Source organism: Panicum hallii, chromosome 3 (assembly GCF_002211085.1).
Source record: "Panicum hallii strain FIL2 chromosome 3, PHallii_v3.1, whole genome shotgun sequence".
Lineage (NCBI taxonomy): Eukaryota > Viridiplantae > Streptophyta > Magnoliopsida > Poales > Poaceae > Panicum > Panicum hallii.
This window is the reverse complement of record NC_038044.1, coordinates 13,395,608-13,414,245: the sequence shown is the minus strand read 5'-3', so window position 1 is coordinate 13,414,245 and position 18,638 is coordinate 13,395,608. Positions and strand designations below refer to the sequence as shown.

General features: G+C 45.7%; 2 protein-coding genes across 2 annotated transcripts; one reads left to right on the top strand and one right to left on the bottom strand.

The window, feature by feature from the left end:
- Positions 1-304: 304 nt before the first annotated feature.
- LOC112885236 (LRR receptor-like serine/threonine-protein kinase IOS1) lies at positions 305-11,466 on the bottom strand. The gene is given in 23 exon segments (XM_025950883.1): positions 305-857; positions 957-1,149; positions 1,348-1,410; positions 1,546-1,672; positions 1,764-2,014; positions 2,118-2,275; positions 2,369-2,449; positions 2,536-2,607; positions 2,897-3,035; positions 3,113-4,399; positions 5,105-5,129; positions 6,763-6,923; positions 7,016-7,084; positions 7,261-7,387; positions 8,042-8,255; positions 8,339-8,533; positions 8,939-9,019; positions 9,501-9,572; positions 9,660-9,731; positions 9,823-9,961; positions 10,130-10,407; positions 10,495-11,302; positions 11,367-11,466. Coding segments are annotated over 23 exon segments (5,229 nt in total). The 3' UTR covers positions 305-340.
- Positions 11,467-13,567: 2,101 nt separating this feature from the next.
- LOC112887610 (L10-interacting MYB domain-containing protein-like) lies at positions 13,568-16,474 on the top strand. The gene is made up of 4 exons (XM_025953836.1): positions 13,568-13,699; positions 14,780-15,130; positions 15,493-15,787; positions 15,867-16,474. Exons 2-4 carry the CDS (start codon positions 14,847-14,849, stop codon positions 16,392-16,394), a joined length of 1,107 nt encoding a protein of 368 aa, XP_025809621.1. The 5' UTR covers positions 13,568-13,699; positions 14,780-14,846; the 3' UTR covers positions 16,395-16,474.
- Positions 16,475-18,638: the final 2,164 nt, after the last annotated feature.

The window sequence follows — 18,638 nt, the reverse complement described above, 5'->3', positions numbered from 1 at the left end:
TCCATGGTCTTAGCCTACTGCAGAAATGGGATATGCCCGACGCGGCGAGGTCACTCGGCGGCATGATCTCCTGCGGGAACTTGCGCCCGGACACCATCCCGCTGTCATGCTACGCGCCCCGGCGCCATCACCTTGCCTTTTGAAAGATGGTGGGTGCGATGCGAGGAATCTGTTTCGGCGAATGCCTGAATAAAACTTGGTTTCTTGGACACTGATGATTCCGATAAAAGAACATGAGCCCGAGAGCCGGCAGTGATCTCGTGTACCGTACTAAACACACGGTATAAACTATGATATGAGACCAAAGAGGTAAGAAGACCGTACGAGGTAACAAAAGTCTTCATCGTGGTGCTGGGCCTGTGGGCATTGTTGGCACCCTGCCCACCAGATTATGCTCCACCTCCATCTCGTAAGCAGAGCTACTCTCCTGGCTCACGACACCGGAGTTACGAGCGGCGGACATGGTGTGACCGGAGTACGGGTAGTCCCCGCTGCCGGCGGTGTAGAAGCTGCCGCTCGTGTCGCCGCCGGCGCGGCCCCCCTTCTCGAGCTCGAGGCACTCCTGAAGCTGGGCCACCACTTCGGTCATGGAGGGCCGCTGCGCCGGCTGCTGCGCGGTGCAGCTCAGCGCGACGTCCGCGACCTTCCAGACGCCGTTGATGTCGTGGTCGCCGCGCATGCGCCGGTCCGCGACGGCCTCGATGTTACCCTGCGCTAGCAGCGGCCGGGCCCACTGGACGATGCTGGTGGGCTCTGGGTCCCGCTGCGTGGCTGGCCTGCCCGCGACCAGCTGCAGCAGCACGACGCCGAAACTGTACACATCGCTCTTTGTTGTCGGCTTGCCTGTTCTCCGATACCTGCACGCGTTTGGTAGCATGAATTGATCGTCGAGAAAAGGTGGGGCGGGAAAAAAGAGAGAAGGTGAGAATTCGTTAGAGGACACTGGATTGACATACTCTGGATCCATATACCCATATGTGCCAGCAATGATCGTATTCGTGGCTACTTGAGCGTTGTCATGGTTGAAAGTCTTGGACAGGCCAAAATCAGCAATTTTGGCCTCAAGTCTCGCGTTCAGTAAGATGTTGTCCAACTTCACATCTCTGTGAATGAGAGGTGGGTTGCAACCCTTGTGTAGATACTCCAACCCTGCACATCAATGTCAAAAGTTCCAGCAAAGCTAAACCTCCGATTAAATCGACATGCGAATTCATGAGCTATTTGTTTTTGAGAAATGTAATGGTGGGATCAGAACATTCAAGTCATGAGGTATTTGGTTTGAGTAACAGAAATATAAAATGCAATGGTCCAGCACACCATTCTTCATACAACTTCATATGTGGGTACCTTGTGCTGATTCTAGTGCGATCCTGAGCCTCTGCCTCCAGGTTAAGCATCTCCCGCCGTTTCCTGCGAATGGGTCAGCACACAATAAAGAATCTCATACAGTATCTCAACATAGAGTCAGAGATATTTCAAATGATCCTACATATAACGGGCAATAACATCTCGCTAGTAGTCCAGGCGCTACTAAACTTCACGCACCTGCAATGTGTTGTTGCAAGGTGCCCTGCGGCATGTACTCGTAGACAAGCGCCATGTGCTCTCCGTCCTTGCAGTAACCAATCAAGGAGACGAGATTCCTGTGATGAATCCGTGTTAAGATCTCAACCTGCAGACGGTGATCAGTGACTAATCAAGCTCCATTCCGATATTTCCTCTAGCAAGAAGGGACCATGCATCTTCAGGCGAAGAAACGTTACCTCTGCGAGGAACTGCTTGACTCCATGGTCGGATCCGTCGGATGCCTGAGACGACCGCAACTTGACCGCAACCTGAGTGCGATCCTCCAAGAAGCCCTCGTAGACGTAGCCGAAGCCTCCCTTGCCGAGCACACGCTGGAAGTTGTCGGTTACCGTCTGCAGTTGGCTGTAGGTGAACTGACGGTTCTTATGTTGCAGCAGTGAGCTGTTTCCATCGACGATCTGCGGCTTCACGGAGCTGTCCATCGGTCCTTCATAAGCAAACAATGGCGGAAGAACTGATATTAGATGTATTCAGGAATGCGAAAATAGGTCAGATCACCTTTTTTTTTCTACGTCAACGCCAAGCCCCACCGTGCTTTTTTCGTCTTCTGATGCAAAGGAGCAGTGCCACCACTGTCGCCGCAACTAGGACAGCAGGGACAGCAACGTAGACGGCCGTTAGCTTGCTCCCCCTTTTCACGGACTGGCATGAATTGCCATCGGTGCAAAGGCGTGGATTGTTTCCGTACCTACCAAACATGATACAAAGATGTTGTCGCTCAAATTCATCATACAATTATAGTTTAGAAATTTTGAATCAAAAGAACGGGCCGGGGAATCACTTCAAATTCAGGGAGCCATCTTCAAGCTTTTTGAGAAGCCCAGAGGGAATTGATCCAGTGAGTTGGTTTCCCGTCAAATCTCTAGAAATGCATTAAATTACTTGTTAATGCGAGTCAAAACAAAGCATGGGAACGACAAAGTTTGAGAAAAAGGTTGCCACACTTACAGTGCTACAAGTGAAGTTAACTTTGAAAGGGCGTCAGGGATTGAGCCTGTCAAGTTATTGTTTGACAGATCCCTGCAAGATGTGGATCAAGATTTTGCCAATTCTTTTGTCCTAATAAATGCACAGTGGTTAAAATAGATTTACAGCTCCATACGTACAGATATTGGACAGCCTTGAGATTTGCGAAAGAAGCTGATATATCACCATTCAGACCACTGGAGGACAGGTTTCTGCACAATATCCGGTGGCTCAGTTTAATTTGATTTTCACAATATCCACAGTACTACCTTTTAAGTTTGTAATCCCACTTTGTCATGCAGTCTAAGTCAATGCTTTGCAATTAAAAATTTGAACTACTTACAAACTTGTGATTCTTGGAGCGCTGGAAACGGCGTAGCTGCAGGTCAACCCATCCCAAGCGAGAGTCTTGGGAAAGCACGGGTCACCCATCCAGTTCCTCCGCACATGATACCTCGCCTTGATCGCCGTAATGGCGGACACTGTTCAATTCAGTGCACAACTTTTCAGTCTGTATATATCTCATGTATGTATATCGTGCTCTATGTGCTGCGCGTACCGTCCATGGAGTCGGTGCCGACGTTGGTGGTGGGGATGAGGGAGAAAACCTCCATGGCGTTGATGATCGGCGGCAGCGTCGAGTTGGCGGTAGCGTTCAGGGAGACGTTGTACCGCGTGTAGCCCCTTATGGGGATGACGTTGTAGGTGGCCTCGGAGTAGAGCAGCTCCGTTGTGAAGACGTCGACGTACCGGCCGTTAAAGTTGATGTAGAACTGGCGCACGGCGCCGCGCAGCTCCTGCAGCTCGGAGAAGTGCATGATGGCTATGTACCCCAGAGACGGGTCCCTGGGCAGCGGGCTGGGCTCCCAGAAGAGCTCGATGTTGTCGGAGGCGTTGCGCGGCGTGATCGCCGTCTGCATCACCTTGGACGGCGCCTCGAACAGGTCGTTGTTTATGTTCTGCACCTTCTTGGCCGTCGAGATCACGGCCCAGCTGGTGGCGTCGACGGAAGGCATCCACAACCTGTCATGCAGATCATCAGGGTACCTGAAAAATCGATGGTGTTAATTGTGGTTGCAGTCGTAGTCATCAGATACCCAATGCAGTGTTTCAGTGTTAATTACATGGTGGGGGGTGGGGGGGGGGGTGCATGCTCACCTGATGATGGCCGACTCTGAAGCACTCGTCAGACCAAAGTTGGCCCTGCCAAGCAGGACCAGGCCTTGCGTCGCGTTGGCCTGGGGGTAGAGCTTCCTCTTGAGGGGCCTCAGTTCCAGTGCGGAAATGAACGGCGTCCCGGAGCCGATGTTCACCAGGCAAACCTGAACGAAGTCGTCGGGAACGACGACGATGGCCTCCAGCATCCCCGTGGCGCCCGGGTCCGAGACGTTCACCGTGCTCAGGAAGTTGACGCCGACGTGGACCTCGAAGATGGGCGGCCGGCTGAGGCCGTCGTAGTTGCCGTACATGAAGAAGGCGCGGACGAGGTACTTGAGCCCAGCCTCCAGGGACCGGAGGGTGTAGCAGTTGCGCGCCCCGTCGGGGAAGCTGCGCACGTTGTGGAAGCCCTTGGCGAGCTGCGGCGTGACGTACTCGGCCGAGATGTTGCTGTTGGAGCCGGCGTCGGTGAAGGCGGCGTCCGGGGCGTAGGACAGCTTGGTGGCGTCGTCCACGGAGTTCGCCGTCCCCGGCAGGCCGCAGTCTATGTTGATGAAACCTATGCTGTCCGGCTGGGCGAGAGCTTTGAGCACGCCGACGGTGGCGGCGGCGGCGAGGCAAAGAAGCAGCGACCACGACCTTGCCGCCATTGTTCTCAGCGATGATGGCTTCACTGCGCATGCGAGCGCTATGTATACTGGTCTATTATTTGAGACAGAAACCACTAGCTGTTATCAAGGAAAAGAAGAGCCCTCACTAGTAGCTGGTTCGTTCATCACACTTCACACCAATGATGCCAATATGATAGACAGGACACGTTGACCAGCGCCCGTAGCCGTAGGTCGTTGACGATGCTTCCAAGCCAATAACGCCACCACCTCCTCGCTGGACGGCGGGTCAACGACTTGTATCAAAATGGCAAGTGGCAACTAACCGAGAACATGGGCGGGGGCATTGACTTCCTATAGATGTCGACGACCGTCCTGCTGGTACGGATGCAAGTGGCTTCTTGCCAGAGGGGCAGAGGGCAGCCCGTTGACTCGCTATATATAGTGCCACTAGTATGTAAACACTATCCGGTTTGTAATGGTTGTCCATAGCTTCACGGTACACACTGACTAAGAAAGTACTAGTCTTAAGTAGGAGTAAAAGTGAAATGGGAGAGACTTTTAAGCTATGAAACTTTTCAAGACACGTGTGGAATAAAATGGGAGATGATTTTCTGCGAAGTCACATGATCATTTATGTTGAGAAGGAATCGGTTTCAAAGATTAGTTCTCTTGACATAATCGAAGCCTATGATGCAGGTGGTCGATCCTCACCTCACATACTCCCTTCGTTGATACGTACTCCCTCCGTTGATGAAGAGTGCAATTCTAACTTTTTCTCAAACAAATTAGTGGTGGCGCGTAAAAACTCTCATACCCTTATTGTTTATCATATATTGTTAGTTTTGGCATGCAAATCAAATATGACCACTTAATTAGGCAGGTATTTGATATCCAATTTCTAGTATTGTAATTTTTTGTAGGAATTTTTTTCAAACGCGGGATGCACTTTTTTATAGGACGGAGTGTCGGTCTTTTTACCGTCGGCTTACGTAGGGATACCTTAAGGTAGGTGATTATTTGGTGAGAGATCGTCGGATCTGGAACTTAAAGGTGAACGCAATGACACAAAACACAAATTTAAATAGGTTCGGGCCGCTAGAGTAGCGTAATACCCTACGTCCTATTTTAGGGTGTTGCATATTGCGCCCTGCGCTTGGGTGTTGAGTTGCCTATTGGCTGCTCTCTGTTGATTCTCTGCTGGTTCTCTAGGTATCTCTGCCTTCCTTTATATATCCTAGGGGACGGGGTTCATAGTAGGATTACAAGGTAGGAGTCATAGTAGGATTACAAGGTATGAGTTCTAATAGGATTACAATGGAATCTTAGTAGGAATCAGACTTCTTTTTCCTCACGGGTAACTTCCTTGCGGTACCCAGGGGATCTATCCCTGACACGGAGGGAGTAGATAAATTCAAATCAATGGGATGTAATCATGTACAATCTGTACACACTTTGTCTGACAACATTAAACAATGTGACTGAATCTTGAAGAAATAATAATGATTTTTATATTTAGGTTCTGTTTGGATCCAAATGCTAATGGGTGAAAATGCTAAATTTTAGTACTAGCTTATTTAAACGGGGTGCTAATAGGGTAGGCTAAATTTTAGCTAAAATTTAAAAATTTTAGCATATGCATAAGTGCTAATATGTACTTAAAGTTTAGCGCATAATTTTAGCTTCTCCAACCCGACTCTGAGAAGAGGGATAGCAATAGCACCCGTCCAAAATGCTGCTCCGTCTGCTCCATCAAGTACAGATGCAGTGATGCTACACCGCGTCTCTCCCGCCGCCGCTGCCATCCTCGAGCACGAGGCACTCTTGCAGCTGGGTCACCACGTCGGTCATGGTCGGCCGTTGCTCCGGCGCTTGCTCGGCGCACTTGAGGGCGAGGTCGGCGGCTTTCCACGCGACGCTGGCATCGTAGCCACCCTGCACGCGCGCGTCCATCACGTCCTCGATGCTTCCTCGGCTGAGGCGCTGCCGCACCCACGTGATGATGTGAGTGGGCTCCGGGCAGTGCATGACCGCCGGCTTGCCCGTGATTACCTCGAGCAGCACGACACCGAAGCTGTAGACGTCGCACTTCTCCGTGAGGCGTTCCGCTCCAACATACCTGCTCATGCAATCCATGAAAACTGTTTGAGTTAGTACATCTCTGGAAATTAAGTCAACTGCTTTTTTATTCGAGGTGATCAACAAAGCATCGTTGGAAATGTTTTATTCCCTCCTTTTTAGAAAAAAAAAAGCTTAAGATCTTGAAAATATATAGTCCTTAAGACAAGCTCGTATATTTTAAAAAGGGAGCAGTAAATTATATTTTTCTCTCAGGAGTCAGGACCTTTAATTTCCAAAGAATATTAAGAAAACTCATGAGATCAGGGAAGGTGGAGTTAGCATGTATATACTCAGGAGCAAAGTAGCCTTGCGTGCCAACCACCCTTGTCTGGGATATATGGGTGTCCTCGTCGCGATGGAAAGCCTTCAGCAGGCCAAAATCGGCGATCTTAGCATCGAGGTTTCCATCCAACAGGATGTTCGCCGTCTTCACGTCCCTATGAACGAAGCGCTGGCTGCACGCTTTGTGCAGATACTCGAGCCCTGCATGTGTAGATAGGAGGTATCGTCAGACACCGAGCACACCAACATGAACCATTCCACACGATCTATCGCACAGCAGGATGTGCGTCTACCTTGCGCGGAATCCAGTGCGATGCGCAGCCTCTGCCTCCAGGTTAACGGTCCAGTGCTGTCATCCCTACCTGCAGTGCAGAAGATCATCGTCAGCGCAGAATATATTTTTTAGATTAAAGGGAAAATCCGGTCTTAAACATTACAAGTGAATATCTACGACCACCAGCGCAGAATATATAATTATTTTCAGAGAAAAATTCCGCGCTATCCTTCGTAGCAACCGGTGGAATAGGGCGCACCGTACCTCTTAGTTTGTCTTTTAGGGTTCCTCCGGACATGTACTCATAGACAAGGGCCATACACCCGCTATCCTTGCAGTAACCGATCAAGGTCACAATGTTCTTGTGATGAATCTTTGTTAAGGACTCAGCCTGGTCGAGAAGAAGTAGATAATACGCTATCAGCAAATTTACTTTGTCTGGGAAATATCCATCATGATCCATACAGAAATAGAGGACCATCTATTTCTTTTCAACCAGCAAGGAAAAAAATATTTCTACTTTTTATGTCCAATCGCGGATCCTAAAATTTCTACAATAAATTAGACAGGTAGCTAAGGTAATCTAGTTTCCTATACATGAGTCTGTTGCCATTCTAGTTGTACATACTGGAATGCTGAATATCTTGACAAGGTAGAAATAGAAAGAATTTTGCTACAAAGGTAAAGTTTTTCTTTCAAAAAAGATAATATCCCAATTTGATTAATATTAGGAAATCAAATGAGTTATTGGAGTACAGTGACTACTCCCAACATCCAAAAAATAAGTCATTCTAGGATTTAAAATTTATCCCATAAAACAAGTTACCTATGCATGGGACAGTCAATTAAAATCAAATATGACTAATGAATATGGGCAAGGTCATTCTATCTCCTTGTTAATCTGTCCTGTAATTTTTAGAATGACTCGTTTTATGGGACTTAGGGAGTATAAGGGAAGGAGATAGATGGTTTATAAATAAGAAAAGACCTAAAAATTTAAACACGTGTCTAGAATACAACTAGATTTGGTAAAAACGTGTATTACCTCTGTCAGGAATTCTCCAACACCTTGCTTGGACGATTCAGACATCAACTTTACTGCCACGCGAGTTTTATCTTTCAAGAAGCCATCGTAGACTATCCCGAAAGCTCCCTTGCCGAGCTCCTGATGGAAGTTGTTCGTCATGGCCTTCAGTTCGCTGTACGTGAACCTCCGGTTCTTCAGTTGCAGGTCGTCGACGTCCCGCGGCTTCACGCTACTCTTTGCTGATCGTTTCAATGGCAAGAAGGGGACCAGTAACATTCGATAAGATTATTGCTTGCACTTACGGATGGACAGGACAATAACGGTTTACGTATGTTAATGCCAGTATCACCTTTCTTTCTTCGCATGAAGAAAAACAGCAATGCTAGTGTTCCTACCACCACAAACACCACTATTGGAATAGCAATGTAGAGGACAAGCATTGAGTTGCTCTTCTTTTTTCCGGACTCACAAGAATCGCCTTTGCTGCAAAGATTTGGATTGTCACCATACCTATATCAAAGGGAACAAGCAATTAATTAATTAGCACCGTGAATATTATTTTCAGAATACAAGGTCATCTCATATGATTCTCACATACAAGTCACACGCAAGGCCCACACACACTCATATGTATATGTGCGAGCACACATCTACAATGATTGTAAGCATATATTCCTTCATGGAAAAAATCCAAGAAAATTCAAGCATATGCGTAAAGTTTAGGACTCGAATCCTGTGGACAATTCCACTATATGGACCCTAACTCAGCTCACATTAGCAACTTCAATACTACCAACCAGCAATTTGCTAAACCCCTTTTTTGGGGGGTAGAGTTGTCAGGGAGGGGGTGTGGAGTTAGCATTTTCGTTTAAGGAAAGGGTTTGGGGAAAAAGTAGATACAGGATGGAGATTAACCTCATAGATATGGAACCATCTTGAATTCTTTTGAGAAGTCCGGGCGGGATTGATCCATTGAGCCGATTGCCTGTCAAATCTCTGAAAAATACATTGATGTCAATGTCTTGATCACAGACTACAGTCCCCATGGATATTCAAAGGCACATTTTATTCCTAGATTTATCATCTATGAATCGTTCCATCTATGCATCATACATCTTTAGAAAAATAGGTGATTTTCCATGACAATATATATTCAGAATTATTAAAAAAAACTTCTCAATTCAGCTGTACGGTGTCTAACCATAGTGCATCATATAGATTTAGGATTGGAAGGTAATGTTATGGCTGAGTATCACGTGATAGTTAGAATTTCAGTGGTCACATGGCTAATAATATGGATATTGTGCATTAGGAGTCAGTTGTACAATAATAAAGGATTGATGCTCAAAAAAAATAAAGGATTCAAACTCAACGGGCCCACTTGTACAGTTATAATGGTCACATTATTAGTATTAGCATTGTTTATCGATCGCTAAAATCCAAGATATCAAAGTCATCATGGACCAGAGTTACTCACATGACCATGAGAGAGGGCAGCTGTGAGAGGACATCAGGAATTGAGCCTGTCAACTTATTGTGTGACAAATCCCTGAAAATGTATCAGAAGCATACAAATGTATCTTCACTCCCCCCTAAAGTTCACTGCAAAATTAATAAACCGAAAGCTTGTACTTACAAATACTTGAGTGCTTTGAGTTTGGCAAAGTAAAATGAAACATCTCCGCTCAACCCGCTGAATGAAAGGTTTCTGTACAAACATCCAGAGTTGAGAGTTCAGACTTCGGACAGTGGTGTTACCTACTTCACTAGATCCTCTTCTCATGTAAAATCGAGCTTACACTGATTCGATTCTTGGGGGACTGGAAATTCCGTAGCTGCAGCTCAACCCATCCCACGAGAGTGTCTTGGGAACGCAGGGGTCACCCATCCAATTCTTCTTCACCTGATAATTGGCCTTGATCGCCGTAATGGCAGCAACTGTCGGATTTTTTAGTAAACACGAGACAGAGAGCAGCAGTTTATCAGGCCATGTTCTACAGCTAGCCTTTTTTTTAGAAAAAAGGAAATGCTCTACAGCTAGCTAGCTAGCTAGCTACTCATCAGTCGTCACCTTCAATGGACACATCCTGCCCATACGGTACTTACCATCCTGAACATCGGTGCCTACACTGGATGTGGAGATGACGTTGAAAACCTCGGCGGCGTTGACAGTCGGCGGCAGCGTCGAGTTCGCCGTGGCTCTTATTGAGATGCTGTAGTTGCTGGAACTCCGGTGTAGCCCTCCGCTGTAGATGGTGTCGAATGTGAGGTAGAGGGGCGTGTATGCGTGGTACCAAGGAACGCCATTGATTGTTACGTCGAACTGGCGAGTGGCGTTGCTGTCCAGGCGCTGCAACTCGGCGAAGTGCAGCATGCAGATGTACCTGTCAGAATTGGAAGAACTCAGGGAAATATACAGGCAAATATGTAGAGTAGAAGAATGCATTTTTGGGTCAAAATTAAATGTATACCCGGGGTCGGGATACACGTGGCTAGGCTCGGCGTCCCAGGAGAATTCGATGCTCTTGGAGGCGTTGAGGGGGACGATGGCGGTCTGCATCACGGTGGACGGCTCCTCGAATAGGCTGCCGACGACGCCCTTCACGGCCTCCGCCGTCGAGATCTCCTTCCACTCCGCCGGGTCGCTCCATGGCAACCACACGCGGTCGTACGGGTCGTCCGGGTACCTGACCACCGCGACCTCGTCCGGCCCGAAGTTGCGCCTCGCGTGCAGGACCAGCCCCTGCGTCGCGTTCGCCTGCGGGTACAGCGCACCCTTCACGGGCCTCAGGTCCAGCCCGGAGATGAACGGCGTCCCCGAGCCGACGTCCACCAGGCAGACCTGCGCCGAGTCGCCCTGGACGACGGCGATGACCTCGGCGATCTCCGGGGAGTCGGCGGCGGCGATCCTCACCGTCTGCCAGAAGTTGACGCCGAGGTGGAGGTCGAAGGCCGGCTGCTTGCCGAGGCCGTCGTAGTTGCCGTACATGAAGGTGGCGCGGAAGAGGTACTTGGACCCCGGCGTGAGGGAGCCCAGGGTGTAGCAGCTGCGCTTCGCGCCCGGGAAGCTGCGGACGTTGAGGTAGCGCTTGGTGAAGGACGGGTTGATGTACTCGGCCGAGACGTTGCGGTTGTAGCCGGCGTCGGTGAAACCGGCGTCGGAGACGTACGGCAGCTTGGTGGCGGCGTCCACGTAGCTGCTCTTCTCTGGGAGGCCGCAGTCGATGCTTAGGAATCCTGCGCGGAGCAATAGCTACAGCGTTGTTACCTTTGCTTTGACTGCGTTGTGCGTGCAAGGTGCAGCAGAGCTGTTAGAGGGAACGATATCTTGAGCTCAGCTCACCTGTGCTATCCGGCGTGCCATCGCCGTGAACTGAAAGTATTCCGGCAGCAGCGCCGGCGAGGACAAGCAGGAGTAATGAGCACGACGACCGGGCCGCCATTGTTTCGCTCCTCGTTGCACTATGTGAGCACATGGCTCCCGCTATCATCAAGCAACTGGAAGACTGAAACTAGCTTAGATATATAACTTCAGCCAGCTACATAGATAGGTTTTACAAAACGCCAAGTTGTAGGTGAGTTTTGTCAACCCCGGCCATAAAGGAAAGCTGATCAACCTACCGGACGAGTAAACTTAACTCTCCAAATGACTGGTCCTAGATCAAAAACCTTTAAAAACCTTATATAATTTCGTTCCTGATAAGTAATAAAATCAGGGCAAAGTCCCGTATCGGAAAAAGTACATAATATGTCGATGCTAACATGGATGAACTGTTTAATACGAGTACGGCATGGTGGCTTGATTTAAATTAAAAATGGTAATGCTATTTTTTTGTAAAAACATGCAGGAAGTATTGTTACTGCGCGCTTTATTTATATTAATACACGTAGTACGCACTCCTATATATAGTCACACATTACACATATAGAGGTCAACCATGCAATTTTAGATTATTTTCACAAATAAAGAGGCCGACCATTCAATCCTAGATTATTACAAATTATTGTTTGTTTGTTGGAAGTTACATTTTGAAGACCTGACCATGTCTAGAACATACCCATCCTATATATAACGGGAAAGAGTAGCCATACAAAGGCCCTAGGTTGCTTGCTCGTGAGTGAGCCTTTTGGAAAATAAATTAAATGCAGATCACATGGACGGGGAGTCGACTTCCATGCTGATGGAACTCTAAAGCCGATGCGCTGACAGCCCGAATTTGTTGGCGACGGCCGTGGACTTGCTTCTTATTTTTTACGACAAGAGATGCATGCATGGACTTCTTGTAATTGGGAGATTCCGCCCTTACCCTTCGTCAGTTGGCAAGAAAATTCTTTACGGCAACTGCCACCACTGCTGCAAGGTAGCACCATGCTGAATTTTTTTACCAAAACAAATATTCAGAAAAGGTACTCCTTTATTGTTGGAAGAATAGTTAGCTAATAATACAATATCCTCTTTGCGAACCGAGCTCGTGTTATATTAAACTCTATTTTCTTATTTTAATATAAAAATGCGTAGCTCTCCTGCATATTCGAGAAAAAATAAAATAAAATATCCATGCTGAGTTGGAGCCTAGACTAAGATAAGTAACTAAACAAAAGCTACGCTCGATCACTTGTGGAACATATGTGGTAGAAGTATTTATTTATTTTAGAAACTAAACTAAGGCTACAAACACTATCATAAAATTAAATTTTATAAATCAAGTTTAGAAAAACTACAGCTTGGATAATCAACTTCGCAAAAGCTTCACATTTACAACATTCCTTGCCGGAAAAAAAAACACTTTTAGACCCTAAAATGCATGTTTTTGTCAAACAAAAGTCACGAGCAAATTCTAGCTTCGTACGTGAAGTTGGTCCTTAAGAAATGTAGTTGCATGATCCCTATGCGCATAAAAATGTAGTTTTGTGAAATCCGTGTTCGAGTTCTGGACTTGGCACGGATACTCGTATTTTTCTGGATTTATTCCAAAATTTAACCGGCGTTATTCTTTTCAATAGTAGGTGACGTGCCTATTGACAGCGAGACGCCTACGATGATGTTTTCAATCTCGAGGATCTGCTGATTCAGTCTCTCACTCTCTCGGAGATGCTCATTCGGCAGGATTGCGTGCTTGTATTCGTAGTGGTGAGTGTCTGTGAACGTCTGTGCCTATACTGTACTTTGAAAAAATATAGATTCGCAATTAATTTTCTCGAACCTAAGTTTTATGAATCTATTCCACTTTTAAGATCGTGGAAGTCGAACGGGGCTATTTAGGGTCCGTTTGGCAGGGCTTTAGCTTTGGCTTCTCCTTAAAAAAAAGCCTAAGCCCTACCAAACACCATTTTCTTAAACCAGTTTCATCAAAAAGCTGAAGCTATTTTTGTATTAGAGGGGAGGAGCCACGATTTGTGGCTTTCCAGCTTCAGCTCACATCATTTTTGCAAAAAACCCCTCCCATCAATGCACCAATTTTCTTTTAGATCCATAATCCGCGAAGGGGTACGAGGCCTCCCAAAAAAACGCTCCCACGGAGCAGCGCACAGACCAGAGGCGGCGCCGCGCTAGGGTTGGGCGCCACCGCCGGCCCCTAGCCAGGTCGCCGCCGTTGGCCCCTCAAATCGTCGCCTGATGTCGTCCCCTCTCCACCACCGCCCTCCAGGAGGGACCAATAGTGCGGATTCAGAAAGGTGCGTTCATGCCTCGCGCACCCCAAAATGCTCTGGATCGAGGGGAGGTTGTTGGAGGTTTTAGTGGTTTGTTCTCATTCTGGGGGGAGGTCATCGAGATCCGTATCTGGGGTATTCGAGGGTGAGGGAAGAGGGATTTTTCATGCCGACATGCACCCAAACGCTCTGAATTGGGGCAAACCCAAATCCTCTGCATCGGGGGTGGGTGCAGATGCAGAGGGGATTCATCGGGCATTCTGAGCGCTGGGAACACACCCACGCTCATGTAGATGTTCATCTGGTTGTTTTTCACATCAATTAGCAGGAGGATTCGCGTGTGGGGTGAGGGGGGATCAGACTAGTTGCTTGAGAACATCAGATATTTGCTGCTTAATTCAGTTTCAGTTCTGTTCAGTTCAAGGAACATTATACCTAGTTGCTAGAATTTTTTAAAATTTTCAGTTCAGTTCAAGTTAGTTAGTCCTGCATTTTTTGGGAGGATAGGGTGATCTAGGTGGCCAGTGCAGCCTATAGGCATGGATATAAATACAATAGAGCATAGTTAACTAAGATCAGGAGGACATTAACGCAGGATAGCAGAGGATCAGTTTCAGTCCAGTTGAGTGACCCTGCAATTTTTCATTTTTCCCACGCCCAGCCACCTGACCAGCCACCTGTAGCAGAAGAATGATAGCTTAACTGAATGATAGCTAGGAGGAGGCCTTTTTTATCCAACTCTGCTTGATAGAGTTAGTGAGTGGGTTATGAGATAGCAAATGTTTAGTGTGATGACCTTATAGAATTAAGCATTCATCTTATATTCTATGTAAACATGAATATGGGAATTATCAAAGTATGCAACTTACTGCCGTCGTCCCCTCAAAGCTAATATCTGTAAGGTTCGTATTTTATGATGCTTATTAGTGTCAATGCAAGTAAGCGACTGTTTAGTGCCTTTGCTTGCTATACTTTGCTATATGCAGGTCTCAAGATTTTTTTTTAGATTATGCATGTTGTCCTCAACCAGCTGGATATTGCAGTTCAAATCCAGCAGTTTGAACCTGTAATTTTCAGTCCCACTAATCCCTGTCCTTCATGCAGATGAATCGCTTGAGGAAGTCTCGATCCAGCAGTGGTGTCGCAGGATTAGGAGCCCAAAGTGGAACTGATGGTGTGGCGAGTCAATCCAATCCGGCAGCCGGAAGCTTGCCATCGTTCCCGGCGTTCGGAGTTCCCTCTGGTCATGGTTTTCGCCCTGCATACGCTGCTGCCGGAGTGCCCCCTGCCGGTGGCTTCATCCCCACGTACCCCACAGGACCGTCATCGACCGCACCTTCAGCTAGTGAGGCACCAACAGCTAGCTAGCTGTGGAGGACGCAACAGGAGGCCACCAGTTGCTCCTTCGTCGATCAGGGTCGGGATGGACGATGACATTGAGTTAACTGATGCAAGGTAGAAATGACTGCACAACAGCTGTAATTTGGTACCATTATAGTGATCTCTATTTATTCATTTCCAAGTGTTTGATCTGGGCCAGGAGGTTCATCATTTTGCTCTTTAAAATCCCTAACACTAGCAGAACCTTTCATGTCCCTACCAAGTATTCATAAGTGCACCGTCAGGACCTTTCCATTTAGAAATCTAAGGGTGTCACATTTGGTGCTTATCGATGCTTTATATTCCTTAATAAATAGAACTGTTTTGTTTGAGTGCCTATCTATCATTGCAGTAATTTGGTAGTTGCCTAATGGTTGTAGTTTTTGGTATAACAATAGTAGTATTTATGATGCTAATATGACTTTTTATGTGAGCAGTACGGCTTTTTGGAGTGATGAGAGAACTAGGATAGTATGTGACATTTTTGCAGAAGAAGTGCTAATTGGAAATCATTCGAGTACTCATTTGAACAAAGCTGGGTATAACAATGTCATCCAAAAGTTCAAAACTGCAACTGGACTTGAGTATACTAGAAAGCAGTTTAAGAACAAATGGGAAAGGTTAAAATCAAATCATAGTATTTGGAAGCAATTGAAGGCGCAGACCGGTCTAGGATGGGATGGAAATGGGAATATTATCATGACCGATGAATGGTGGAAGAAGATGTCTAAAGTAAGCATAAATGTCTATATTTATTTTATTTACAGATTTTACTTGATTTGAATTTAAGCAAATATTGGTATGTTTACAGGAGATAAAAGGATCAGGAAGGTTTAAGACAAGAGGGCTGCAAAATGAAGACAAGTTAGAAATTATGTTTGAAAACCTTCATAATACCGGTGAGGATCATTGGTGTATTTCTAGCGGCGTTCCACCATCGCAAAGATATCAACCAAGTGAAGAAGAGGAGGAGGAAGAGGAGGAGGACAATAGTGAACCAGATCCGGGGACACCTACTAGTGGGGCAAAAAGGAGAAACAAATTGTCTGACAATAGCAAGGGAAAACAACCGAAGACCAGCAAAGGGAGTTGGCTACTTGGAGAGGTTGAGAGAATGGTTGAAATGAATGAAAGAACTACCAGGTCTTGTGAGTCTATTGCAAGAAGTGCCAAGGAAAAGGTCCAATCTGTTTATTCCATACAAGTAGTCATGGCCCTAGTCAAGGATTGTGGTGCTGTTCCGGGGACAAATGAGCATTTCATTGCAACAACCATTTTTACAAAAAAGGTTGAGAGGAGAGATGTTCATGACATTAGAGAATTGAGAGGAGAGATTTGAGTGGCTGTGCAAGAAATATGAGTGGATGGCTAAACACTGAGTAGTAGCTTATATGCATTTCTTTCATTTGCAATGTTGGACGCAATGTTGGACTTGTAATAAATTTACGATCGATAAGTTGTTATTTGTATTATTTTCTTTCATTCTTCTAAGTAATGTGTTCTTTTCATGGTGCATTCTCTAACAGATTTATATGTTGTTCTTTTAATTTGTACAATATAAAATGCTATTTGTATGAATTTCTTTCATTCTTCTAAATAATGTGTTGTTCTTTTTATGGTGCATAGATTTATGGATTCTACTGATTTAGATGATAATTCAGAGGATGATGCTGATTTGGATGATGATGATATTTTAAAATCTCTGACAGTGGTACGTGCTGCTCAAAATAATCTGTTTTCTACTGCTCTACTTGCTGCCAATTACTATATGACATATTTTGACAAGAATGAGCCTAGAATATTTGGTCAAAGTGGCTATAGTTGGATGATGGATGTGTTGAGGATAGGAGGTAGTCATAAGATGTTTAGAATGGATGCTACATTGTTTTAGAAGTTGCATAATTTGCTGGTAACTAGCTATGGCCTTCAATCTTCTATTCATATGAGCTCAATGGAATTACTTGCTCTGTTTTTAACAATTTTTGATCAAGGATGGTCTTTTAGTGGATTGACAAATGTATTCAAGCATTCAAAGGAGACTATGAGTAGAAAATTTGAAGAGGTATTGAATTGTGTAGTGGCTATAGCTAAAGAGTACATAAAACCACTTGATCTGAACTTCTCTACTACACATACTGGGATCAATAGTGATAGTAGGATGATGCCGTATTTCAAAGATTGTATTGGTGCATTGGATGGCACTCATATTTCAGCAACACCACCTCCAAAAGATCTCATCCGATTCATTGGTAGAAGTGGAAAACCAACTCAAAATGTTATGGCTGTGATTGATTTTGACTTGAGGTTCACATATGCATCTATTGAACAGCCCGGGTCTATGCATGACACTAATGTGCTCTTTCATGCTTTGGAGCAAGATAGGGAAAATTTCCCTCATCCCCCTTTAGGTATGAACTGCAAAATGCTCTCGTAACTATTGACTGTTATATATAGCTGAATATCTAATGGTACTAATAATTTTTTGATATATTTGTTGTAGGAAAATACTACCTTGTCGATGCAGGATATCCAAACCGTCCCGGATACTTGGCTCCTTACAAAGGATAGAGGTACCATGTTCCCGATTGGAGAAGAGGACCGGCACCTAGTGGTGAGCAAGAGCTTTTTAATAATTTGCATGCTCGCATCCGCAGCGTGGTTGAACGGACTTTTGGTGTGTGGAAAATGAAGTGGAGGATCCTTCTTAAGATGCCGTCTTACCCACTCGAGAAGCAAATGATGATTATAGCGGCTTCCATGTGTCTACACAATTTCATTCGTGAGAACAGTGCAACGGATAAAGATTTCCGCAAGTGTGACAAGAATGTTGATTATGTGCCTACTATACCGCAGAGATATGCTAGATATTAACCTTCTCAAAGTGCATCGGATACATCAACTCCACATTCTAGCACTCGAAGCATGGACAGATTTCGGGATGACCTTGCGAGGGCAATTTATTTGGCTAGATCATCATAAATTTGCTTTGTAGTCATTGCTTTTAATGGTATAATCTTATTTGGACTAGACTGTTTGTAAGTATTTTTGTTTGGGCTCAGATTACTAGTATACTTGACATGGCACAAATAACTACTCATACTTGGGCTTTATACTTGGCCTGGCACAAATTCCTTTATAATGTGTTGCTGGAACAAGCTAGCAAAACCATTCTGCTACTCATGTTTGGAACAAGGTGGCACAAATTCCTTTATACTTGCTGGAACAAGCTAGCACAAATTCCTTTATAACTACTCATGTTTGGAACAAGCTAGCAGAACCAGGAACAAGCTAGCAGAACCTGGAACAAACTTGTTGTTAATACGTGATAACACAGGTGTTTATTTGCAAAAATATAAGAGAAGCCATTTTTTATCCAAACAGTTTTGATTAGTTTTAGCTTTACCGTAAAAGCAGCTTTAGCAATAAAGCTAGAGCAAAGCTGTTTTAAGCTAAGCCAAAGCCCCACCAAACGGACCCTTACACATGGGTCAAATGGGCTGGCTTGTCTAGTATTAGTCCTTAATGGATCGGTTTAAAATCGATTTTTGGGTGAGAAAGAGGGGAAGCCCAGTAAGGTAGTGTT